Genomic DNA, 27,540 nt, shown 5'->3' with positions numbered 1-27,540 from the left:
GACTCCGTTCCCGCCTTCGCGCCCGCATGCCGGGCCAATCACAGAGCCGCCCCTGTGCGCGCCGGCCAATGGAAGCGCCTCGCCAGGCAGTGGGCGGGCCGCGGACGACCGTTACCCGGCGGGACCCGCGGCTGCACGAGGAGCGCCACTCCCTCTGAGGCTGCGGCCGAAGCGGGACGCCGCACGCACGGCTGCGGCGACAGCGCGGTTCCGAGGTACAACGAGCGGGGAGTCGGGCTGGCGGGGCCGGCGGCTGTGGTCAGGCTAGGGCGGAGGCCGGGAGTGTGGGGGACGAGGCAGCGAAGCCCAGTGGCGGCGAGTTCCCGCCAAGGGCCCGTCGGCGCCGAGGGCCGCGCGGCGTTAAGGAGGCCAACGAGGCCTCCTCCAGCGGGTCCTGGAAGGGGAAGCGGGCAGGGTCCGGGGGCGCCGCCGTGGTCCGCAGGGTTTGCGCGTTCGTCGGGGGGCCTTGGAGTTCCAGAATCCCCCAATGTGGTACCTTTGCATTCGGTTCCAAGCGGGTCCCCCAGCCTTGCTTCGCGGGCGCCGAGGCGGACTTGCGCGCCTGAAGTTCTTTTCGAGCTGCGTTGTGGGACCTGATGTTTATTTCTCCGGGGAAAGATGGGAATTCACTCAACGCGTGTATCGTTGCGACAAATACGAATGGGGCCTGTGCAGCGGGCGCGGGGTACGGCAGCAACCAGCCACGGTCCAGAGCGAGAAACGGACGCTGGACATTAATTACCCTGCTTTGTGGGACGGACGGCAGAAGGGTGGGATGTTTTCCAAACTGACGGACGTTCCTGATGTTGTGTGGAGGGCCAGGAAGATTTCCCTAAAAAACGGATATTGGGGGTAGGTCTGAAGGTTGAGCAGGAATTGTAGGTGGTTGGGGGGGCCGGGGTGCGGCAGGCGGAGGTGCGGCACGTGACCCAACCTGTGTGAGGAAGCACAGTGGCCGGTGCATCTGGAACCCTCGAAGTGCCAAGGTTTCTGCAGAGCCCAGGCCCTTGGTTGGTGGTGGGGGGGTGTGTGTGTGTGTGTCTTGCAGACGGTACTAAAGCTTTAATCGTTATCCAAAGAACAGTGATAGTCTGTTGCTTAGTTTTAAGCAGTGGGATGAACTGACCAGATCTGCATTCTGGAAAGATTATTCTGGCCGGGTAGGGGGTTATTGCCTGGATCCATGTTAACAGTAAGTGGTCTCTTGACCAAGATGCGTCAGGGGTTAAAACTGACAAGACCCGGTAGGGTTGAGGGAGGTGTCAGAGGGAGGAGAGCAGCTTCTGGTTTGGTTCCAGGATTGAAAACACAGGAGAGAATAGTTTGATGAGTGAGAGCTGGGAGAGCAGAATAAAAAGGGGTATATGCCTGGGAGCGGAATTGCCGGATCACATGGTCGTTTTGTATTTTTTTTTTTTTTTTGAGGAACTGCCAGATTGTTTTCCAGAATGGCTGTGCCGTTTTACATTCCCACCAGCACTGTAAGAGGGTTCCAATTTCTCCATTTCCTTGACAGTACTTACTCTCTATTTTAATAGTCATCCTAGTGGGTGTAAAGTGGTATCTCACTGTGGTTTTGATTTGCATTTACCTAATACGTTGAGCATCTTTTCGTATGTTTATTGGCCATTTGTGTATTCTCTTTGGAAAAGTGTTTATTCAGATCCTTTGATCATTTAAAAAATTGTGTTGTTTGTCTTTTTGTTGGACTTGTAAGACTTCTTTGGATATGCTGGGTGATAGACCCTTATCAGATATATGATTTGCAAGTATTTTTCTTATACTAAAATTTTTCCTTTTGTCAAAGTTATTGAACTTGGGTGTCTTCATATTTAAGAATGAAGCTTGCAAAACATTGAAGGTAGATTTGAATGCAGAATCAGATGTGAATGAGGCTGCAGCTTGTAAAGGCATATAGTAAAGAGATTTGCAAAATATATGTTTTTCTTGCTAATTTTTTGGAAAATATATGTTTTTAAAATTGAAAGTGTTACTTATATTAAGTAATGTGTTTATGAGTAAATTTCAAATTTTTGTTTTACTTTCTAATATAAGTATTAATAGATATTACCAACGTAAACAGATACTCCTTGGGGTTTTCAGTACTTTTTAAGAATGTGAAGAGTACCAGAGTCCAAAAAGTAAGAAAACCCCTTATCTATTTTAATGTTAGTTATTTTGATAAACTAGCTTTCTTTATACCCAGTCTTTATTTTAAACATTTACCTGGCATTCCTATAGTAGGATCTTTACTGACTTAAATAAAATCTCTTAAGCCAGGAGTTACAAACTTGCAGTTTTTTTTTTAATTTATTTTAAATTAATTAATTTATTTTTATTTTTGAGTCTTCGTTGCTGTGCGCGGGCTTTCTCTAGTTACAGCAAGTGGGGGCTACTCTTCATTGTGGTGCGCGCGCTTCTCATCGCTATGGCCTCTCGTTGCAGAGCACGAGCTCTAGGCGCGTGGGCTTCAGTAGTTGCAGCACGAGGGCTCAGTAGCTGTGGCTTGTGGGCTCTAGAGCGCAGGCTCAGTAGTTGTAGCACATGGGCTTAGTTGCTCCGCAGCATGTGGGATCTTACCGGACCAGGGATCGAACCTGTGTCCTCTGCATTGGCAGGCAGATTCTTAACCACTGTGCCATCAGGGAAGTCCAAACTTGCAGTTTTTAAATGTAGTATAGAAGTCCATAAATCCTTTAAATTATATGTGTATGTATGTGCATTTTCTCAGACTTTTATCAAATCTTCAGAAAGTCCATAACCCCAAACGTTAACAACTGCTAGCCAGTTTTATCGCAGTAAAAAAATAAATAAATTAAAGGCTGTTAAGCTCTTGATATTGGGCCAAATCTTTTCAGCTACCAGCTAAAAAGAATTTCTGAAACATTAGTTGAAAGTTGAATATTTCCAGTCCAGATAATTCCTAAGCTTTACATCTGTATATCTATTTCAAATTGTTACAGGCCCTTGAACTTACTATGTATAAAAATGAACTCATCATCACCACTGTTCCCTACCCAAAATCAAAATAATATAAAGAACAGAAAAGTATTCTTCCTCCTAGTTTCCTAGCTCAATGAGTGTACCATCAACAATAATGAGTTCACTTTTATACATAAGTCTAGTTATCCTGTCCCTTCTTCTTACCCTTCTCTTACCTTGGGGCCATCCCATATTTGTCCCCTTAGGTTGAGGTGCTCTGTTCACTTCCCTGCTCCTTAGTCTAGCCAGCCGCTATGTGATCTCCATGATTTAGCTTAGATAGATGTCACTTTCTTTATAGGCTTTCCCTTGCCTTTGTCAATGCAAGCATGCTATATTATTTCCTACTTAATTATCTGTGAAATCCAAAATTTTACTTTTTAATTGCTTTTTAAATACAACTCTCAGTTTTAAAAACTCCAAATGCATTTTGTGTGTGACACTATATCCTTTATATAAAAATCTAATACTAAATTGATATGATAATCCGTATTACAGCTAACGCCTCCTTGCTCTTCTTTCCGATCTCAGGTTAAAGGTTAAAGGACACTTTCTCATGAAGGCCTTAGATTAGGTTAGGTCTTTTTATGTTTCCCTAAATCTTCAGGTTGTAGAAATTTCCTATTATTTCTGGCCTCCAAATTAGGCTGTGGAATCTGTATTCTTAAAGAGTGCCCCAAGTGATTCATATGTCAGGCAACTTTGAGAAAAGGTACTCTACAATAAGATTTATGTGCTCCATTCCCATCCTCCCACATGACTTTTGGGAATTGCTTATTTATTGTGTGCTTATCATTAACTATTAGGGCAAGAACTCATGTCTTCAACACTTAGCATATGACTTAACAAATAAGGGTTCAGTCATTATTGAATAGTGTATTAAAGAATGATTCTGTAGAGAAGGGTGTTTATTCCTGAAACTAGAATGTAATTTCTTGGTAATAGGGTAGTTATGTGGTTAACAATCATTAGAAACTGCCAGTGTTCCAAGATAGGTGGTCTTAACAATTTGTATTCACTTTAGCAATCTGTGAGTGTCAGTTTGTTCACATCCTCACAATATTAGGTATTACCAGGTTTTGTTTTTTTTTTCCATTCTAGTGAGTGTGAAGTGGTATCTTGGTGGTTTGAATTTGCATTTCTCTGTTGATTAATGATGTTGAGCACTTGCTTATACACTTAAGAGCAATTCATATGCTTTGTGTTATGCACATGTGAAGTAAGTATCCAACTACTTTGTCCACTTTTTTTAATTAGATTGTCTTTTTTTAAAAGGTTCTATTTATGCAAGTTCGTTACATAATCTATGTAAGAGTTCTCTGTTGGATATATAAATTGTGAATAGTTTCTTCCAGTCTTTGGCTTGTCTTTTCACTTTTCAGTAGTGAGCAGAAGTTTTTAAATTTTGCTGAAGTTCCAGCCATAAAAAGGTACGAAACTGGGTCATTTGTAGAAACGTGGATGGATCTAGAGACTGTCAGCCAGAGTGAAGTAAGTCAGAAAGAGAAAAACAAATATCATATATTAACACATATATGTGGAACCTAGAAAAATGGTACAGATGAACCGGTTTGCCTGGCAGAAGTAGAGACACAGATGTAGAGAACAAGCATATGGACACCAAGGGGGGAAGGTGGCGGGGGGCGGGTGGTGGTGGTGGGATGAATTGGGAGGTTGGGATTGACATATATACATGAATATAAAATAGATAACTAATAAGAACCTGCTGTATAAAAATATAAATAAAACAAAATTCAAAAAAAAAATTTTTGCTGAAGTTCAAATTAACAACTTTTTTATTAACACCTTTCGTGTTCTAAGAAATCTTTGCCTACCCTAACGTCGTGAATATGTTCTCTTGTGTTTTCTTTGACAAACTTTATAGGTTTGGTTTTCACCTTCAGAAGTATGAGCCATCTCACTTTTGTTATTGGGTATAATGTGAGGTAGGGATCCCAGTATTTTTTTCCCCTTGCAGAAATCTAATTGTGCCAGTACCATTTATCGGATATGCCTTAGAACTTCCTTTACACATTGAATTGAATTAATCCCTTTCTTAAAAGTCAAGTGGCTCTCTTTCTTGCCTCTCATAATATGTTCTTTAATCTATTAGTTTAACATACTACATTGCCAATACTGTAGCTTTGTAAATCTTGAAGTATGTGTCATCCAAATTGCTTCTTCTGGATTGTTTTGGCTAGTCTAGGTTCATTGCATTTCCATGTAAGTTTGCAATCAACTTGTCAACTGCTACCAAAAAATCTTGCGATTTTGAGTGAAATTGTGTTGAATCTATAGCTCAATTTGTAGAGAACAGATCTTAACAATACTGAGTCTCGATCTGACAATATGGTATATCTCTCCATTTATTTAGTTCCTCCTTAATTTCTCTCATCATTGTTTTGTAGTTTTCAATATAAAAGTCTTGTATATCTTTCATTACATTTAACCACCAACTGTTTCATGTTTTTTTATGCTTTTGTAAGTGGTACTGTTTTTAAATTTTCATTTTCCAATTGTTTCTTGCTGGAATATAGAAGTGCATTTGTGTTTTGTACATTGACTTTGTATTCTTCAATCTTGCTAAATTTACCTATTAGTTCTAGTAGTTTCTTTGAATATCCCTTTGGTTTTTCCCTGTATGTTATCATATGGTCTGTGAATAAAGACAGTTTTACCTCTTTTTTTCCAATATGTATGCTTCTTATTTCTTTATTGCACTGGCTAGGACCTCTAGTACGTCAGATATAAGTGGTGAGAGAATAACTGTGTTGTTTTTGACAGAAGTTACTGAATTTTTCACCATCAGGTATGATGTTAGCTTTAGGGTTAATTGGGGCTTTTTTTTTTTTTTTTTTTTTTTTGCGGTACGCGGGTCTCTCACTGTTGTGGCCTCTCCCGTTGCAGAGCACAGGCTCCGGACGCGCAGGCTCAGCGGCCATGGCTCACGGGCCTAGCCACTCCGCGGCATGTGGGATCTTCCTGGATCGGGGCGCGAACCCATATCCCCTGCATCGGCAGGCGGACTCTCAACCGCTGCGCCACCAGGGAAGCCCAGGGCTGTTTTGTATGTAGATACCTGTTATTAGATTGAGAAAGATCTTTACTGTTTCTGGTTTGCTGAGAGCTTTTTACCATGAATTGGTTCTAAGGGTTTTTGTTCTTTACCTTTTTAAAATATTTATTTAGTTAGTTATTTAGTTAGTTTGTTTTGCCTGTGTTGGGTCTTAGTTGCAGGATCTTTGTTGCGGCATGAGGGATCTTTCATTACGGTGTGCGTGCTCTTCGTTGTGGTGTGCGGGCTTCTCTCTAGTTGTGGAACATGGGCTCCAGAGCGTGTGGGCTCGGTAGTTTGCGGCATGCAGGCTCTCTAATTGAGGCCTGCGGGCTCAGTAGTTGTGGCCTGCGGACTTACTTGCCCTGCAGCATGTGGGCTCTTAGTTCCCCGACCAGGGATCAAACCCGTGTCCCCTGCTTTGGAAGGTGGATTCTTTACCACTGGACCACCGGGGAAGTCCCTGGTTCTAAGTTTTAATAAATGTTATCAAATTCTTTTTCTGTATCTATTGAGATGATCATGTGATTTTTCTCCTTTATTCTCTTACTGTGATGAATAACATAAGTTGATTTTCAAATGTTAAACCAACCTTGTATTCCTGGGATAAACTTCATTTGATTAGAATGCATTATTCTTTTTATGTGTTGCTGGATTTGTTTTGTAAAAAATTACTTCAGGATGTATGAGTCTTTCTACATAAGAAGTATTGGTCTCTTTATTTTTTACTTGCAGTGTCCTCAGATTTTGGTATCAAGATATTACTGGACCTATAAAACGTTGGGAAGTTGTCCCTCATCCATATTTCTCTAGTGGACTTTGGTTAGGATTGAATTCTGACTCTATTTCTGCCTCAGTTGATTGGTAGACTTCATCAGTGAAACCATCTACATCTGGAGTTTTCTGTGAGGAAAAAGTTTTAATTACAGTTTTAATTTCTTAAGAGATATGGGACTATTCAGATTGTTTATTTCTTCTTGCATCCAGGTTGTATTTTCATGGAAGTATGTTCAGGTTGTAGAGTTTATCAGATCATGTTGTTCATTATATCCCCTATTACCATTTTAAAATTTGTAGGTTCTGTAGTGATGTCCCCTTTATCATGCATGATATTGGTAATTTGTGTTTTCTCATTTCCTTAGATAAGTTTTGTGAAGGGTTTATACATTTTATTAATCTCTTTAAAAAACTTCGGATGTGTTTTTTATAATTATTTTTTTTATTTACCTCTCTTTTATTATTTCCATCCTACTTTCTTAGGGTTTAATTTTGTCTAACTTTTCTAGTTTCTTAAGGTAGATCATTAATTTTAAACCTTTTTTTCTAATATAAGCACTTAATGCCGTACATTACTCTGTAAGCACTTTAGCTGCATCTCAGAAATTTTGATGTATTTTCATAATCATTTAGTTCAAATTATTTTCTAACTTCCATTGTTGATATATTCATTTCTCCATGAATTATTTACAAGTGTGTTGTTTAATTTTCAAATATTCGGGAAGTTATTGTCCTTTTTGTTATTCTTAATTGTACTATAGTCAGAAAACATACTCTCAAGCATAATGAGGTTTCTGGCCATGATGAAGTAATAGACTGGTTTTACCATGTTGCCATAAAACAACTTGAAAACTAGGCCACGTGTGTGAAACAACTGTTTTCAGACGGATAATGGACAGCACAGGACTGTGATTTCTGAAAGAAAGGAAACCTGCAACATGAGCCCTGGGGTAGCCTGACTTCCTGCCCAGAAGAACACTGCAGACCATGGAACAAGGAGCTTGAGATTCCAAGCAAAGCAGTGGTCGCCTTTTCAAGGGCCGGGGAAGGTGGATGTCCCAGTTCAAGCAAATTCACCTTTATTTCACCTCTTTGCTCCATTCAGACCCTCAACCTATTGGGTGATGCCCACTTGCACTGGTGAGGGTGATCTTCTCTACTCAGTTTACCAATTCAAATGCTAATCTCTTCCAATAACATTCTCACAGGCATACCCAGAAATAATTTTTTTACCAGCTATCTGGGCATCCCTTAGCCCATTCAAGTTGACACATTAAATTAACAATCACAAGTTCACCCCTTGTTAACTTGGCACCCATACGCATCTCCTTAAACCATGCTTAATCTCCAAATAAAGACAATTACAAGATCATAATTTCACCTAATGTGATACAGCTATCATGCATACAACTGAAAATGTGCTAATCCCTTGGCCTCAGAAGAGGAGGTAACATTTTGAGTGATTTTACTCTTCTCCATAAATGCTGTTATGTAAAGTTGACAGCGCTTAAATACTGATACGGTCAATACATTTTATGTTACATAGTAAGGGAATAAGAGAGGAAAGGAAACAAAGGTATTTATTTAATAGATGTATATACACATATATATATTCATAACAGAATAAGGAAGAGATACTCATTACAATTACAGTCCTCATTTCTGCAGCCTGTCACGTAGTTGTAGCAGGTACTTATAACTGCATTCTTCTACTACTACCTGTTGTGTATTCTTTTTACCTGGGGGATGACCCAAACCTTCATTCCTGAAGTGTCCGGGCCTTAGTGGTCCTGACTAGATTGGGTTGTTTTAGTTTTCCATTGACCATAATCACAGGGCATGGTAATACTAAGAGACTCCCTAAGGAATCTCCTGTATTCCGCAGATGTTCTTCCTTACCTCCATTGTGAGGTAGTCATCCAGTTTCCCCTTGGTAGTCAGGATGAGTCACCCTGGCCAACACTGTTACTCCCTTCTTTGCCTGTTGATTCAGAGGCGTGAGGAGCCCAAAGTGTCCAGGTGGCAGTCTGAACTTCTGATTCAGTGGAGTCGTGTCTCCTGGTGGAAGCATTCCTCTTGAGGCCAGCAGAGCATAATGTTGTGGAAACAGGAAACAAAAATTTTGCTAGTAGATTACTGGGGGTAATATTGAATGGTGCCACTCCCATTTCCAACCCCTTTATTCCTGGTTCTATGAATCCTGGGGCTGTCAGAGGAGCAGCACCGTATATTGGATGCTGATTTAGAGTATATGCCACCTTCTGGAGAACCTTGCCCCAGCACTACAAGGTATTGTCACCTAGCTGGCACTGAAACTGAGCCTTCAAAGGGCCATCCACTGTGCTGTCAAGCCAGTTGCTTCAGGATAGTGGGGGACATGGTAAGACCAATGAATTCCTTGAGCGCGGGCTCACTGCCCCACTTCTTGCTGTGAAGTGAGTTCCTTCGTCAGAAGCGTTACCGTGTGGAATACCATGGCAGTGGATAAAGCATTCTCAAAGTCGATGGATAGTGGTTTTGGCAGAAGCACTGTATGCAGGGGAGGCACATCTGTATCCAGAGTAAGCATCGATTCCAGTAAGGACAAAACACTATTCTCTTCCATGGTGAAAATAGTCCAGTGTAATTAATCTGCCAACAGGTAGCTGGCTGGTCACCCTGGGGAATGGTGCCATACTGGGGGCTCAGTACTGGTCTCTGCTGCTGGCAGTTTGCCAGACTGGCCTTGGCGAGTGGAAGTCCGTGCTGCTGAGTACGTGCAGAGTCTCCATCCTGGCCACCACAGTGCTGTTGCTCGTGAGCCCGCGGGGTGTTGACATGGTAGCTGGGGAAAGAGACGGACTGGCATCGACAAAATCGATTATCCTATCCATTGGATTATTAAAATCCTCTTCTGTTGAGGACACTCTCTGGTGAGCATTCACATGGGACACAAATATTTTCACGTCTTTTGCCCATTCAGAGAGGTCTATCTACATACCCAAATTTCTTCGTCGCCAGTTTTCCAGTTATGTTCTTTCCAAGCTCCCGACCACCCAGCCAAACCAACGGGCCACAGTGGTTTGTTACATAATTTCATGTCTGGCCATTTCTTCTTGCAAGCAAAGTGAACAACCAGGTGCACTGCCCAAAGTTCTGCCCACTGGAGAATTTCTCTTCGCCAGTGTCCTTCAGGGATGCCCTTGAGGGGTGGGGGCTGGTAATGGCTACAACTGCTTACTTTTAGGTAGTGCCTGCATATCACACCGAACCATCTGTAAACCAAGCCCAAGTCCTCTCCTCTGTCAGCTGATCATAGGGAACTCCCCATGAGTCCATAGGTGCAGCCTGGGAGAGAAAAGGCTGTGTAGCAGGAGTGGGGGCCATGGGCATTTGGGTCACTTCTTCATGTAACTTCCTTGTGCCTTGAGGGCTGCTAGGGCCTGATCACATATGTATATGTACCAGATGCACTTGACGATGGAAAGTTGCTGTGCACACTGGGTGAGTCAGATAACACACAGTTCGTAACAGGCAGCTCAGGTCGCATGATAACTCAGTGGCCCTGGGTCATGTGTTCAGTCTCCACCAAGGCCCAGTAGCAGGCCAAGAGCTGTTTCTCAAAAGGAGAAGAGTTATCTTTGGATGATCTCTGCAGTCCCTCCAGGGATGTGGCATTGCTTTTATTTACTATTTTCCTAGGTAGAGGCAATTCTAATGGTTCCACTTGCCCTTTCCCACCATAATAGCCCTCACTCAACAGGTCAGAAAACCACTGCAGGGATTCTGCCAGCTGCTCAATATGTCTTTCCCAATTATGCGTTCTGGAACTGAGAAAATAGCCACAATATGGGTTCAGGGACCCACTGGACGCACTGTGAGATGAACCTGAGCTAAAATTCCATTGATCACCTGACCTCCATAAGCCCCTACTCTGACTGGAAGGCCACAGTGATGTTTTGGGTCTCCTAAAATCCGTGTCAGTTCAGAGCCAGTGTTCCTGAAAGGTGTGGTTATTTTCTTTTTTTCTTTTTTTTAAGTAAAACGAAAATTTATTTCTTGGATAGGGAAAGGCTTTAGAGATAAGTAGTTTAATGCTGATATGGTAAGTCTGTTCCACAGAGTCCTCAGAGATCCAGCACCTTCTGTGTGAGTGCTCATTCATATGTAGCTCCATTACCAAGGTTACCTGCTGGCTCAGGATAGCTGCTCCAGGTCCAGCCATCATGTCCATATTCATTTTCCATCACACAGTACTCTTGAATTTCTCCAGCAGGCCAAGACTTTATTTATCTTGAGGCATTTTCACATCTCTCTTCTGCCTAAAATGTTAAGCTACTAGTGTTGGAGGGTCTCCCGCAGAGGTGGGGGGTGGCTGTGGCTCACCACGGGGACAAGACACCGGCAGCAGAAGCTGTGGGAAGCACTCTCTGGCATGAGCCCTCCCGGAGTCCCCTGATTATTTTCTTTTCCCCAATGTACAATTACCCCGGTAAAAGGCTTTAGGGACTGTTTAGGGAAGAACATTTTTAGTAGTGTATTTGAGGTTCTTCCTGAAGAAGAAACCCAGCCTCCCCTTCATTCAAGGGCTTCTAGGTCTGTACACTGACACAAGTCTGGGAATTGATTGAGGGGCCGTCACTCTGTTTTTATGACTCAGGTTAGAGTTTTGTTCACTTGACCTAGAACTTTTTTGCTTATACAGATGAATTAAGAATTTAGTAGGCTTGATAGGAATTGTTATAGGATAAATCTTTGATGGCCTGTTCAATTTTTTCTATTGTTGATTCTGTTTAGCTTTTTCTGTAAGTTGTTTCTTTTTTTAATAAATTTATTTATTTATTTTTGGCTGCATTGGGTCTTTGTTGCTGTGTGCGGGCTTTCTCTAGCTGTGGTGAGCGGGGGCTACTCTTTCATTGCGGTGTGCAGGCTTCTCATTGCAGTGGCTTGTCTTGTTGCAGAGCACAGGCTGTAGGCGCACAGGCTCTAGAGCGCAGTCTCGGTAGTTGTGGCGCATGGGATTAGTTGTTCTGCAGCATGTGGCATCTTCCCAGACCAGGACTCAAACCCGTGTCCCCTGCATTGGCAGGCAGGTTCTTAACCACTGCACCACCAGGGAAGCCCTCTGTAAGTTTTTTTTTAAACTATTTTCTTACAAAATTGGCTATTTTGGTTAAATTTGCAAATTAGCCGTCAAAGGTGTATATAGCAATTTCAGTTTTTAAAAGTACATTTTTATGTCTTGTTAAAATGCTTCGTTTCTCATTGCTGGCTTTTGTTTCAGTACTGTCAGTGAGATTTGTCTGATATTATCTATTTAATTCATTTTTCAAAGAATAGCTCTTGGTTTTAGTTATTTTTACTGTTTTTAAATTGGTCACTTTTTCTTTTGTCTTAAATAATTCTATTCTCAACTTTTTGAAATAAAGACTTTAGTTCTTTTCTAGATTCTTGACTGCTTATTAAATCATTTATTATGAATAATAAGAATCTAAAGCTATGACTTCTTTTGGCTATAACTTTGGGCAGGTCCCATATATTTTGGAAGTCCCGTGTTATCATTGTCATTAATTTTTTTCACACTGTTAATATTAAGTGTCTAAATCAGGTTTCAAAGCTAGACAGTCTCCAAGGAGTGAGTTCTTCTGCTTTATAATGTCTTCTCATTGTAGAACAGGGAGAGTAAACTTGGGGATTTGTTCAGGATCATCGATTGAAATAGTTCATTGAGAATTAGAACAAAATCAGTTCTTTTTTTTTTTTCCCAAACTCATCAGGAACCTTTGTAATACCTGGTCACCAGAATCCCTTGACAAGTACTTCAACTTTTTAGGGGTGTAGACAGTGATGATAACTAGAGGCCAGAAGGCTCAAAATGATTTTGTGGGTTGGCTGGACATTTCTTCTGCTGGTCTTCTCTGGGGTCACTCATGTGTCCATTAGGGTGCGTTGGTTTTCTGACAGGTGACCAGCTTGGGCTTCCTCATGTAGCAGCTGGGTTCAAAGAACCATTGTCATTAACTTTTTAAAAACAGATTTATTGAAATATATCTCACTGATTTCAAATGTACAGTTCAGTGATTTTAGTCACTTTATCAAGTGGTGCAGCCACCACACCGTAAGTCAGTTTCAGAATGTTTTAATCCCTCTGATAAAATCCCTTATGCCCATTTACAGTTAACCCTTCTGTGCTCGCTTCAGCAGCACATATGCTAAAATTGAAATGATACCATTAACCCCTCTTCCCATCCCCTGTCCCACAAAGCCACTAACCTACTTTCTGTCTCTATAAATTTGCTTTTTCTGTACATTTCACTTAAATGGAATCATATAAGATGTGATCTCTTGTCTGCCGTCTTTCATTCAGCATAATGTTTTTGAGATTAATCCACCAGTTTACATATATCAGTAGTTTGTTCCTTTCTGTTGCTGAAAGATATTTCATTGTAGGGACTTATCATGTCATTAGTTTTTAATAAGTCTACAATTTGTTTTGGAAACATTTTTGTACTGGGTTTGACATAAATAGGGTCACATTGTAGCCTTTAGTACTCTGCTTTTTGGATTAAGACTTTTTGGGTAGCCTAACACGGTTTTTAAATGTTCCTTGGAAATTTTAGAGGAATATGTCTTGTCTGTTTAAATAATACAGTCTTTTATGTAGCTGTCCACGCCTTTAAAAAAGTTACTCACGGCTTCCCTGGTGGCACAGTGGTTAAGAATCTGCCTGCCGCTGCAAGGGACACAGGTTTGAGCCCTGGTCCGGGAAGATCCCACATGCCGCAGAGCAACTAAGCCCGTGCGCCACAACTACTGAGGCTGTGCTCTGGAGCCCGCAAGTCACAACTACTGAGTGCGTGTGCCACAACTACTGAAGCCCACGCACCTGGAGCCCATGCTCCGCAACAAGAGAAGCCACTGCAATGAGAAGCCTGTGCACCACAACGAAGAGTAGCCCGCGCTCGCCCCAACTAGAGAAAGCCCGCGCACTGCAATGAAGACCCAACACAGCCAAAGATAAATAAATAAAATTAATTTAAAAAAAAGTTATTCAAATGTCTTACAAGTTTTGTTTATTAGGCCTTTGATATTAGAATCTTTGACTATAATTACTACTTTGTCAGATTCTTGTTCTAATAGTTTTTAAAATATAATACTGAGTATAATAACAGTTCAATATTTATACTTCTTCTAGGATATACGTTCTTGAGTGATGCAGGCCACTGAAGTGGTTGAGACAGCTTCTGGTAAAGGCTACCACAGTAATGGAAACATCCAGAAAGGTGAGAAGCTAGTCCAGTTGGCTTTATTCTGGGTGGAAAGAGGTATTAAATGTAATTAGACTTGATAGTTCCCTCTCCAGTGTTGCTACATCTTAAGCCTTCCTACCAGTAAGGTAAGATTCAGCATGTTTTTATCTTGACAGATGACTCAGGTGATTTTTGGTAAATATGGGCAGCCTACATAGGATCTCTCAGGTAAATGGAAGATTTAGGAGAGAGAAGGTGAGCCAGAAGAGAGGGTTTCTGTCCAGGCAGGCTTTCAGGAACTACTGACAGGTACAGTTGCCTTCACGGTAATAAGTAGAAAGTGGGCAGGTTGACCTCTGCTACTGAAGTTGTGTATGTTTTTTCTTCACATGGATCTAAAATTTCTCTTTCTATCATAATGGTAGAAGAGAGAATAATCAACAAGGGCATAAAAAGCAAGCTGACTAACCTTTATATGCTTATGAATACATGTAGTTGTAACTATCAAGAGGACTTTAGAATGTGATAAAAATGCTATTTCAAGTCAGACGGGAAACTGGATTTTTCAGCAAATGGTATTAGGACAACTGACCATCCTTTTTGGAAAAAAATTAAGTTAGAGTCCTACCTCATGCTAGAGAGAAGCATTAATTCTACATAGTGTGAAGGGGCTAAATGTTACACACATACACCCACACAAAGAATTGGGAAGTTATAGAAGAATACTTTTATAATCATGTGGTAGGGAAGGCCAGGGAGACAAACCCAGAAGTCAGAGAAGAAAATACTGATTCATTTAACTAAATAATCTTAAAGCCCGTGGCATGACAAAATATTATAAAAAGTTAAAAGATAGCCAATAGGGCTTCCCTGGTGGCGCAGTGGTTGAGAGTCCGCCTGCCGATGCAGGGGACGCGGGTTCGTGCCCCGGTCCTGGAGGAGCCACATGCCGCGGAGCGGCTGCGCCCATGAGCCATGGCTACTGAGCCTGCACGTCCGGAGCCTGTGCTCCGCAACGGGAGAGGCCACAATAGTGAGAGGCCCACGTACCGCAAAAAAAAAAAAAAAAAAGATAGCCAGTAAACTGGGGGAAAGTCACTTATATTATAAATGTGAAAAACAAACACCTAGTATCCAGAATATATCATGAACTCCTATACAAATCTCTAAGAAAAACACAATCAGCACATGAATTTATAATTGCATCTGACCCTACTGTCCTTAGCTCCAACCCCATATTTACAACAGCTTATTAGACATTCACATCTGGGTGTTTTATCTCTAACCTTAAACTTAAACTCCACTTGCCTGGAACTGAATTCATTATCTTCTCCCTCCACCTCCCTCCCCAGCCCCTTGCTTTTCCTCTTCATCTTCTAAATCTCCTCTTCCGTGAAGTCCCTATCTCTTTAGCACCAGATATTCCCACTCATCTGTAATACCAAGCTGTAACCCTTAGCATTATCCTAGAAAGATATTTAAGCAGGTGGTAGCTAACTGATGAGTCATGAAGTCAGCTTAGCTGATTGTGATCAGCTTTTTTTTTAATAAAATGAAATAGACTAGAAAATAGCAGAATACTTTGGACATAATTGGAGTAATTACTGTTTTGTAAAATTTTTGTTTCACTTATACAGACACATATATGCTAGATCTTGATATAAAACGTGTTTCTGATTGTGTTCTTAAAGAAAAAAACTATGTGTTTGAAAGCCACTAATCTCTCTCTCCCTTATCTACCATTTCTAATTGATCACCAAGTCTTGTCAGTTGTGGAACTTTTATACTAGTCTCTTCTTTTCCAGTCCCATTTCTGTACTCTTGGTCTGTCTCCCTTCAGTCTCCCCCTTCAAGCCTTCATTCTTACGGTTGCCAGAGGTGTCTAAACTCAGTTGCATTCACATGACTACCCTTTTAAGAAGCTTTCAGTGGTCCTCCGTGTTAGGATAAGAACCAGACTCCTTAACACCTCATAAAAGGCCTCTTTCTGTTCACAGCTCCTTTCACTCCCTTAGAGCTATTTCACTCCAGGCAAGCTGGCTTATAATTTCCTGAAAATGCCATGTTTTTTCACCCAGCTAACTTTGTAGTGCTGTTTAATTTGCCTAAAATAACTATTTTGTTTCAAAACACTTTTTAAATGTACAGTTTTCTCTGACATCTACTTCTCCTTTCTTAAGCATTTACCTGCTAATCAGCAGCATGGTACAGCACCCACGTCTTCTTCGTTTTATTTCTGCAGTGCCTAAGGTTGATATTAGGACACTAGGAGGCACCCAAAGATTACAAAGGGAGTGACTGCCTTCTAAATAGTAAATGCTTTGCCACTGAAAGAGTTCAAGAAGAATCTTAGCTCCTATCTTAGTCAGCTGGGGCTACTATAGCACAATACCATGGAGGTGGCTTAAAGAACAGATATTTGGTTTGTTTCCACAGTTCTGGAAGCTGCAAGTCCAAACGGGGCTGCCAGCATGGTCAGGTCTTGTAAGGGCTCTCTTCCTGGCTTGTAGTTGGCCACCTTCTTGCAGTGTCCTCACATGGTGGAGAGAAACAGAGAGCAAGCTCTGTGGTATCTCTTCTCTCATAAGTGCACTGATCCCATTTTGAGGGTGCCACCCTCATGACCTCATCTAGCCTTAATTACCTCCCAGAGGCCCTGTCTCCACATGGGGAGTTAGGGCTTCAACACATATGAATTTTGAGGGGGACACAGTTCAGTCCATAGCAGCAACTATTTAGGGATATTTGTTATGGATAATGTAAAAAGTATATTCTTACATTGGAAAGAGCTTAGGCCAGATTACATCTAAGGTCTTGTGTTTAAATTCTGTAATGTTTCTGCTAACATTTTATCCTTTTTTTTTTTAATCAGATGAGCCTTCTAATCGTCAAAAAGAAAATTTGTTATCTCCTGATGGTTGTAAAGAAGCCAAATTGACTTTTCTTGATTATGACTGGGATTCCTTGGCATTAGAAAAAAGAGCTAATGACAAAGAAGTCAGCAATATTGACAAAATAGAGTTATTGGAGCCATCTTTTACTGTGAGTCCAAATACTAAGATGGAGAGTACTCACTCTCAGTCAAGTGAGTTTGAAGGTAGTATTGACAACGCTTTCCTGAATGAAACCTACTCTATACATCATTCAGAGTCAAAACTGAAGAATGAAAGTCTTATTCATTTAAATTCCGAATTCGATTATGAAATGCAGAAAAGAAAGGAGGTGTCTTTTGATATTTTGAATCATCGAGGTAATAAGACTGTTGGCTTGGAAAGAATCTACAAGATTTCAGATGATGATTCTGGAGATGTGCAGAAGCACGATCTAGATGATGACTCGCAGCAGGAGTATCACAGCGCAGAAGAACACGAGTATATAGAGAACCATTTATCTTTGGACCAAGCGAAAACATTAAACATATCTAATCTGGAAGTTTGGGGACTAAGAAGTTCAGGTTATGGAGTTAATTGTGCTAGCAATCTAGAAGATAATCATGTTAAATTAGAAAGTAATTCTAGCACCTCTTTAGATTCAGCTGATGTTTATGGACAAGAAGGTTCGCCTCATGTCTCCAAATTTCAGAATTCTGTTATGTTAAGAGAATATCATGAACCAAAACATGGAAAGTGTATGGAACAAGATACTAGTTTAATGTACCACACAGTATTTGATGCAATTGTACTAAAGGGTAGTCCTCTTGAACACCGGGAATCTCAATCTAAGAGTGGTTTCTTGAACCCTCAAAAAGCATTAAAAACTAAAATTTATACTGGCAAAGTGAAGGCTCAAGTAACTAAAAGTAAAGATTTTTGTGGAAATTCAGTTGTTGAGAAAAAAACGTTACAGCACCTTGAAAATCCAAGCACATTACCACAAGACAAAGTTTTAGAGACATTACTCCAGCCCTATAAAGATCGTCAAAGTTCTTGGACCTCTATTTTTGATGATTCAGTAATTTCTGCATGTTATAAAAGCCTAGAAAACACCCCTAACCCAGCCTTAGATTTTTCTGTTACTCTACCAAGGTCTGCAATCAGAGATAACCAGGCAATAGAAGAAGGTAACTCTCTAAGAGCTGCTAATGGCAATACCACAAATAAAGCTTGCTTTCACCATATGGAAGGACCATGTCCCAAATCAGTTACAGATGTAGCAAGTTGTACGATCACAGTTAATCAAACAGTGGATGTTAGCACTGATTTTAGGGCTTGTTTCACAACAAGCAGGGCGACGAGCACAAGATCTTCTGTAGTATCTACATCAAGCAACACAGAGATAACAATGATAAATAAAAAATGGCCTGATGAGTGGCAAAGTGAGAAACGAAGTGTGGCATGTAACACAGATTGGGCATACAGTCAAGATAATGAAGATCCACAGATGGCTATGACAAAAGGATCTTTGGGGAAATCTGTCTCCGGTGACAGTTTAAAACCTAAGGGAAATTTCCTGAATAAGGTAAAACCAATATGATTAATAATAAAAATTTATTTGACTTTATAAAGAGGCACTGTAGGCTAATGTGAATATTTTGGTTCACTGAATTATATCGGGTTTCTGAGGCTTTTGTGAGAAAACGCTGGATGAAGGAAAAAGGTGAACAGATTGCTCCCAGCTCTTCTTCTCTGTTGGCAGCTGTTGCCACGCAGTCAGTTAGAAGTTGGATTTTACACCTTACCAGATACATCGTGTGTTATTGCTTGTCGTATATGTCTAATTTGATCTTAAATCATGTTTTCAGGATTCCCTGGGATTAAGGAGAACATTTGATTTCACAGACTTAAAGAAACATTCTGAAAGGTAAGTCAGACATATGATCAAAATAGTAATTTGCTTTTTGTGTAGGTACTTAACCATATAGAATAGCCAGGAGTGACTTGAGGAGATCGTCTGCTTCAGCTATTTGTCTTGAAAGAAATAAATACTAGAACAATGTAGAATATTAAAGCTTTCCACTTACTGAGATTTCAGTCTGAATAATTCCTTCAGAAAAACTCATGGCATCTTTTCTTTCTTTATCCAACCCAAACCCACACTGATTTATTACTTTCGTTTTCTTTCATTTGATCCCCTGTAGTCCAAAACAAAATAGCACATTTGGAAAACATCATATATTTGAAGAAGTAAACAGATACTTTTACTGGGGTATTTTAATTCGTTGTATAATTTACTTTGCATCCATGGAGAACCAGGTGGTGGGGGAGAGGAAAGGGAGAAGTCTCTGAGAAGTCAGATTGGTTTTCATGCTCTGAGATCATTTGCTTTTTCCTTCATTCATCCTTTATTCTTCTAATGAGTTTGATCTGGTATCCAGTCCTATAAAATTAAATAGAAGAGTTGGTTTCCAGAGGCAGATGTATCGAGAATAGTTAGAAGTGGCCGGTATTAGCAAGGGAAGAACTATTAACATTCAAAGAGGTAGTGATTTTGGAGCTTTTTGTTATAACAGCAAAATGTTTGCTTATAATAACATAAGCATTATTATTATTAAGAAAGATGTAAATTATATTTTCTGTTTAAAAGATAACATTTAAAAACAGTTTCCCTCCAGAATGTTTATAACTTTTAAAAATGCTGGCCAGTGCTTGATTTAGGTTGAAAAATCTGTTGATTCTGGATAAATTAGTACTTTACTTTAGAATTCTTTTCTTGGTAAAATGAAGTATGAATTTGAGACTTATTTACTCTCTTGAATTCTAAAAAGAGTATATTTATTTTTTTAATAAATTTATTTATTTATTTATTTTTGGCCGCATTGGGTCTTCGTTGCTGCCCACGGGCTTTCTCTAGTTGCGGTGAGCAGGGGCTACTCTTCATTGTGGTGCACGGGCTTCTCATTGTGGTCAGAACACGGGTTCTAGGCACGCGGGCTTCAGTAGTTGCAGCACGCGGGCTCAGTAGTTGTGGCTCGTGGGCTCTAGAGCACAGGCTCAGTAGCTGTGGTGCACGGGCTTAGTTGCTCCATGGCGTGCGGGATCTTCCCAGACCAGGGCTCGAACCCATGTGCCCTGCATTGGCAGGCGGATTCTTAACCACTGTTCCACCAGGGAAGTCCTAAAAAGAAGATATTTAGCATTGACTCTTGACATCCTTGTTTTCTGCAGCCTTTCCATCTTTAGTAGAAATTGATTTAAACTTGACAGAGAAATGTAAGAAATCTTAAATATGTTTCTGGAGGTATGTCATCAACACAGAAAAATATTTGGAATCTTACCTAATCCAATTTTTTTATTTCAAAGGGAACCTCAACTTTCTAAAGAGATGGAGAAGAATTTGCCATCAAAGTGCTGTCAGCAAATAATGCAGAGAGCCATCAAAGCAGAGTTGCACCTTTTAAATGTTCACTATCAAATGTGTCATCACCATTGCAGTGATATTTACAAACTTGTAATGGAAAATAGAGAAGGACTAAATAGGTGATTGTTAGGGTTTGTTTGTTTATTAATCTGCTTTTTTATTGAGGTACAGTTGATGTACAGTATTGTATGTTTCAGGTGTACATCATAGTGATTCACAATTTTTAAAGGTTATTCTCTATTTATAGTTATAGGTGATTGTTAATTTTAAATCTGTATCTTCCTAGAAATTTATCACTAACTTTAAGTTTATTCTAGAAAATTTCTTTAGTTTTCATTTTTAAAGGGCAGAAGAGGGGTGGATTATAACTGGGTTTGTTAACTGGCCTAGGGGTAATAGACTTTAAAAAGCAGTACATTGTAATTTCCTGGAGAGGCAACAGTGCACATTGGAATGATGAATCCAGTAAAAAGACAGATTCAGGTTTTCTTTATAAAGTCCAAGTTCGGATGAAGTCAGTTGGAGGGTTTTTCGTGACATTCGACCACATTCTGTCTGGCTTATATGTATACCAAGGATTGCTTATCTTGCCCCTGGAAAAACACATCTTCTGTGATTCATTTTCTTTTACTAAACATTTAAAAGAAAACATTTTAGGGATCTAGTAGAGTTAGAATTAAGTGTATAATTTGACATTAGTTTTAAATGGGTGGCTTGGCCTAAGTAATTTAGTTTTGTGAATGTAACTTTTGAACAGGAATTTATCAAGTAATTCTACTAAGAAAGAATTAGGATCAGCTCTACTGACAGTTTTAGAAGACTTGAAAGTTAGATATGTGAATTTGAAAGAAAAGATAAACAAGGGTATACCACTGGAAGAGCTGCCTCCACTGTCGGTAGAATCAAAATTATTATCTGCCTTCTCTGCTTTTGCTTCCAGGGTATGTATTTATGTTTTAGGAATAAAATTTTTACTTCATTTAGACAGAAAACATTTTACGCTAAAAGCTTTTTCTTCCCTTCTCTTTCTTTCCAGCTAATGAAAGAAGAATCACATATGTAAGTTATGTTTTCATCTAATTTAGAATTCATTAGATCTTAAACATTGCTAATTCAGTTAACTTTGTTTTCTATTTTGGTCCTTATTCAGAACATTGATAAATGCTTTAATGAAATGTTTATCTGTTTAGCTTTTCAGGAGCAGATTCTGAACTAGATAATCAAAGTACACGTGATGTTGATGGTTCTTCAAGCCTGAAAAAGACACTCTCTCAAGTGAGATTTTTTTAGAGTAGTTCATCAAGTGTAAATCTTTAATCTTATGGCTTGCACAAAGTAAACTATAATTTTTAGAAGCTCTCGCATCCTTCTTTTCACTCAGCTGGCTTATTTTGTGTACTACCATTTGAGGGATATAACTGATTAGAAGGAGCGTAATGTCCTGATCAAACGGATGTCAGTAGTATATGTTGGGTAAGATGACCATATAATTTATCATCAAATCAGGAGACTTCTGAGGATGAAAAAAGGTAGTGATGTTAACAGTTCAACATGACGATTGGTATAAACCTTGAGTGTCTCTGGCAAATCGTAATTTTTGGCCCCCATCGTGTTAATGCAATGTAGTAAAAACTAATATGGTTATGCCTTCATCGCATGAGATAGTATAAAATAATATCCTGGGGGCACAGTGGTTAAGAATCCGCCTGCCAATGCAGGGGACACGGGTTCTAGCCCTGGTCCAGGAAGATCCCACATGCTGGGGAGCAACTAAGCCCATGCGCCACAAGTATCAAGCCCACGCTCTAGAGCCCACGAGCCACAACTACTGAAGCTCGCACGCCTAGAGCCTGTGCTCCACAACAAGAGAAGCCACCGCAATGAGGAGCCTACACACTGCAACAAAGAGTAGCCCCCGCTCACCACAACTAGAGAAAGCCCACGCACAGCAACGAAGACCCAATGCAGCCAAAAATAAATAATTAATTAAAATAATAATATCCCATTTATTTTTTTTCCCCCATTTATTTTAGACAGGGCAAAGTTTTCATTCCTCCTTTGCTGAAATGATGAAAATAATTTTTAAGTGCCTTTCGTAGATTTTCTTAATCTCTCTTGTTCCCCCAAGGAAGTGTTTGTCAGATAACAATCTGTGTAAGAGCACTCTGCAAACAGTGAAGTGATAGAGAAACATGAGTTATATTCCATTATCAATGGAGTAGGAAAAATGAAGGTTGTTTCTTTTTTTTTAATTTTTATCTATGGCTGCGTTGGGTTTTCATTGCTGTGCGCAGGCTTTCTCTGGTTGTGGCGAGCGGGGGCTACTCTTCGTTGCGGTGCGTGGGCTTCTCATTGCGGTGGCTTCTCTTGTTGCGGAGCACGGGCTCTAGGCACGGGCTTCAGTAGTTGTGGCTCATGGGCTCTAGAACGCAGGCTCGGTAGTTGTGGTGCACAGGCTTAGTTGCTTCGCGGCATGTGGGATCTTCCCGGACCAGGCTCGAACCCATGTCCCCTGCATTGGTAGGCGGATTCTTTTTTTTTTTTTTTTTTTTTTGCGGTACACGGGCCTCTCACTGTTGTGGCCTCTCCCACTGCGGAGCACAGGCTCCGGACGCGCAGGCTCAGCGGTCATGGATCACGAGCCCAGCCGCTCCGTGGCATGTGGGATCTTCCTGGACCGGGGCACGAACCCGTGTCCCCTGCATCGGCAGGCGGACTCTTAACCACTGGGCCACCACCAGGGAGGTCCCCTCAAGTTTGTTTCTACTTTCTGACTTTAGTCTTAACCCTGAGGTTATATTATTATTTGGGTAGTCTTAAAGAATAAGATGCATCCCAAAGCCAAAAGTGAGATAAATACTTGATTGATTTATATTCCTTTCTATTAAGATAAATGATTAAAAGTAAATTATTTTAGCAAATTATTTATTCCATTGTTCTGCTCTTTAAAAAAAACAAAATCTCAGTTATCCACAAAGAATTAACAGGTCTAAAACCAGATTTTTTTTTATCTTCAAATTTCTTACATAGTTTGCTTAAACAACTTGTCCATTTAATGATATATAATGTTCTGGAGAGGTTTTGTTTTTTCACTATTTTATTTTTTTCATCATTGTAAAGGTAGCAATGATGTAACCTGCTTATTTGGGCAGAATAATAAATCTTTTTAAAAGTAAAAGATGCAGATATAACATTTTTATGATCTTAATTTTGGCTCTAAAACAATATCTACTTTGTTAGGATTACATTTTAATACCCACCTTACTAAATTAAGTTATGCATGAAAGCCAGCATTGTATAGTGTAGTGTTTCTAAATTTCAGCTACTTATGTACCATCTTCACAATTTTTCATAGCCAGGTGTTACCTGTAATGTTATTTGATTTGTACTTTTTAACTTATTCTCCTCTTTTAAAAAATTTATCTGTGAAGAGTAACTTATTATGTATGAGAAAGAAATATCACTCCCCATTAATGAAAGGTACATACAAGCACACATTAAATATATAACTGTTGATGTTAATGTGAAAAATACTTACATGTGCAGCTCCAAAAATCATCTCAGGTACTTTAGTGTGTGGATGCCACACTTTGCTAAATAATGGTGGTGTTAGCGCATACAGTCACTATACATAGACTAGTTTCAAATCATAAGTCTCATCGTGTGACAGACATAAAGCAACAGGTTACTTCGATTCAGTTTGCTCACCCATAAACTGGGTCGATAATGACTTTGTCTCATAGTCTTTGTTGTTGTGAGGGTAAATAATGCCAGTGAAGCATACTTGTCACATAGAGTGCAATAACTGTTACTCCTTATATATTATAGTTGTTTTTATTATTTTAATTCTCAGATGTCTCTATTACCTGACAGTAGTCATCCTAAACAAGATACATCACCCAAAGAGGATGGTTTAAAAAATGGTGATGTAGATATAGACTTTAGTCAACTAAAACTTGATGATAAAGGTCAGTATAAAAATGTTTGTCTTGTGTCATTGCCAGAAAGCAGATAATAAGATTTAAAATACCCCTCGTGCCCATCTATTAAGTTAAAGTAAATATTTTTAATTGAATGGCATTCAGATTATGAATGTTAAGTATGTTCTTGTTACATCTACTTGATATCTTTAAGGTTACTTAATATATCTGATAATGCCAAATAATAATACAGACTTTTGTTCTTCTGGTTTTTGTTTTCCATTTTGAAAATTCTTTTTTCTGTCCAGTTTGTATCCCTGTAAATTGTATGGGTTTTTTGTTTTGTTTTTTAGTTTTGTCCTCAATGAGAAGAGAAAGATCCTTATTTAGTGAAATAAAGACTTGCGGCACGGCTTAACCCGTTTTTAAAGATGTTCATTGTTATTCTGTCTGTAAAGATAAATCTCTTCTTCAATAAAGGATAATTAAAAATCAGAAAAGTAAGGCTTTTAATAAGCTAGGAATCAGTGTTAATTAAAGTAAAACTGGGAAGCAGATCACTCAGATAACTTCTCACGGTTAAACATTGTACATAGTTCCTTGCTAAGTGTGTTCAATTTCTCAGACTCCACAAATTACCGAGAAATAAGTGAAGACTGGTTTGATGCTAAAGAGAACGTGACTGGAGCTGACTTCTCAGGAATACAAGAAAATCAAATAGTACAAGACAAAGAGGATCCAAAGTTTACACTAGGTTGGTTCTTAACAATTTACCAAGAAATCCTAACCTAGCTCATTTATAAAATAGTGCTTATCTTCTTCTGTATTATTTTGGGGGATTGCACTGTTTTAATATTTTATTCCTGTTTGTAAAATAATATTTTATTCCATATTTTTAAATATGAAAAATGAGAAAATCGGCCATTTGGATGTCATTTTTTTTTTAAGAGTAAATCAGTTTAAAATGTTCATTTCTCTTTCAGAAAACTGTCTGCTAAAAGCTTAAATCCAAGATTTAGTTCGTAGATAGAGGCCCACCATTCTCTCTCCCTACTCTAGTCCAACATCAGTATTCCTTCAGGCGTTCTTTTCCTCTAAACCCTCATCAGGCACTTCGCAGGTATGGGGTACATAGTGAACAGAAAAAGCTTCTCAGTTTCCATCAGACAGCCAGGACTACCTATTTATTGATCCATCTTTGAGTCACAAGAGACTAAGTATCAATCAGTCCAACCTCTTTGTTTTTAACATATGATTAAAGCCCAGAAATCTTGACACTGTACTCCAAGCTCTTAATCTTCAGCCTAGTGCTGATACTTGCTAATAACTTTATAATAATCTTTTTGATAATAAAAAATGAAATACTTAACAATTTTCACATTTTCTCTTAAAAATATTGATAAAATAATGATTATCTTCTGTTGTATGTTTATCTTCAAGCAGAAATGAAGAATGTTGAACCCTTACGAAGAGAGAAAGGTTACTTGATACATGTTGGTGGGCTCTGCCCTTCAGTGTCTGAGGTATGCCAGGATTTATTTTTTGAACTTCACTTTCAAATCTATTAATTGTTCATATTTTGATTGTTTTTCTACCTTTCACAAACTTTTATTTATCTTCTTTTAGGCTGATTTAAGGTCTCATTTCCAGAAATATGAAATTTCTGACATTTCAATTTATGATTCTTCTCCTAATTACAGGTATGTTTCCCAGATTCAGTGAATGTGCATTTACTGGGTATGCCCTAGGTTCTAACAGAGGTCTGTTCTGTACTGAACATGAAGCACAGTGGTGCTTACGCCAGGCGCCATTCCCGCGGGGGTTTCCCAGCCTAGTAGAGGGATACACGTTGACAAATAGCTACAGTCATTAATTGGTGCTGTTCTCAATCAGATCTTTCTTTCATTATACTTTTTAACTTGTTACTAATGAGATATAGGAGAGTTATTGATTTTTCTGCAGTTATCTTGTTTCATACCATTTCATGGGGGCAGTCGAGTGCATTAGTTAAGAGAATGGGCTCTACAGCAAGTGTCTTGGGTTCATGTCTCAGCTTCGTCAGTAACGTGATGAATACATTTGGGCAAGTTACTTAACCTTTCTGTATCTGAGGCTCTTCATCTATAAAGTGAGGATAATAATAGTACCTACATAGCATTACTGTGGAACTATTATGAGATACATAAGTAAACCAGTAGAAATAAAGGCTGCCATATAGTAGGTACTCAGAAAATTATATTTAATTTTATTATTTTTTATTTTAATTACTTTTTAGTTGATCCTTTTTTATTTTTTCGGTAGATGGTTATATCATCTACATATAGTCATTTCCAGTATGTGTGTTGTTAACCTCCTGTTTTGTGACATCAGAACATTCAAAAGTATCAAATAAGAATGGTGATAGCTTAATGGAAATACCTTTACTATTTTATCACAAAAAATGATAGCTCTTTATTTCAGATATGAAAATCTTCATAAATTAAAAAAGGATCCTATTTGTAGTTGGGTTGAAATTTATTAAAAATAAGTGTTTAATTTTGTCTTAAATGGATTCACTTAAGATCATATGCTTTTCTTGGACCTATTAATTAATATGTTGTTAATATATTTTGTTATATTAAAGTAGTGTTGTACTCCTAGGAGTATTACTTGATGTGAAAGATTCTTTTAGTGTCTTGTTGAATCCTTTGGAAAAAAAGAAACTTTATGGTTCTTTATTACTTTGAAGTATTATACATTCTGTGTGGAAATTTAGGAAGTACAGTTAAATACAAAAGTGTAAGGAGGTTATAAAAATTGATCCATAGTCCCATCTTCTGGAGGCAACTGCTCATCAGACTTGGCGTATATCCTTCCATTGACACTGTCTGGAGCTGGCACTTCCAGAAGGATGGCTCTTGCCCAGCTCTCTCAAATTTATGGCTAAAATTCTGGTTAGATTTTCCAACTCTGTTTGGACTGCATATTTTTTCACTACAAGGCCATAAGGACATTCTCTTCTGTGTTCTGCTAAATGTTTTTAAATTTTGCCTTTCACCTTTATGCCTTCTCTGTATCCGGAGGTTATGTTTGTGTATAGGGATTAATTTTAATTTTTTGGTATGGATAACCAGTTGTCCCGAGAACACTAATCTGTGCAACTGTGTCATATATCAGCTTTGCAAATGTTACACTTTTTTTTTTTGGGGGTACGCGGGCCTCTCACTGTTGTGGCCTCTCCAGTTGCAGAGCACAGGCTCCGGACGCACAGGCCCAGCGGCCATGGCTCACGGGCCCAGCC

At 39.3% G+C, this 27,540-nt stretch overlaps 1 protein-coding gene across 1 annotated transcript in view; it reads left to right on the top strand.

Annotated features, from left to right (window-relative positions):
• The first annotated feature begins 159 nt into the window (after positions 1-159).
• The window catches only part of RBM44 (RNA binding motif protein 44), a 39,367-nt gene continuing 11,986 nt past the window's right edge, over positions 160-27,540 (top strand). Inside the window, exons 1-12 of the mRNA XM_067739809.1 lie at positions 160-215; positions 13,989-14,076; positions 16,916-18,501; positions 18,785-18,843; positions 20,283-20,459; positions 21,098-21,281; positions 21,377-21,399; positions 21,531-21,615; positions 24,194-24,308; positions 24,886-25,014; positions 25,704-25,783; positions 25,887-25,960. Coding sequence (XP_067595910.1) covers positions 14,007-14,076; positions 16,916-18,501; positions 18,785-18,843; positions 20,283-20,459; positions 21,098-21,281; positions 21,377-21,399; positions 21,531-21,615; positions 24,194-24,308; positions 24,886-25,014; positions 25,704-25,783; positions 25,887-25,960 — 2,582 coding nt within the window. The 5' untranslated portion in view covers positions 160-215; positions 13,989-14,006. The remainder of the gene's footprint in view (positions 216-13,988; positions 14,077-16,915; positions 18,502-18,784; positions 18,844-20,282; positions 20,460-21,097; positions 21,282-21,376; positions 21,400-21,530; positions 21,616-24,193; positions 24,309-24,885; positions 25,015-25,703; positions 25,784-25,886; positions 25,961-27,540) is intronic.

The sequence above is a fragment of the Pseudorca crassidens genome, chromosome 6, assembly GCF_039906515.1.
Source record: "Pseudorca crassidens isolate mPseCra1 chromosome 6, mPseCra1.hap1, whole genome shotgun sequence".
Lineage (NCBI taxonomy): Eukaryota > Metazoa > Chordata > Mammalia > Artiodactyla > Delphinidae > Pseudorca > Pseudorca crassidens.
The sequence above is the reverse complement of the archived record's forward strand: the minus strand, read 5'-3'. Positions and strand labels throughout refer to the sequence as shown.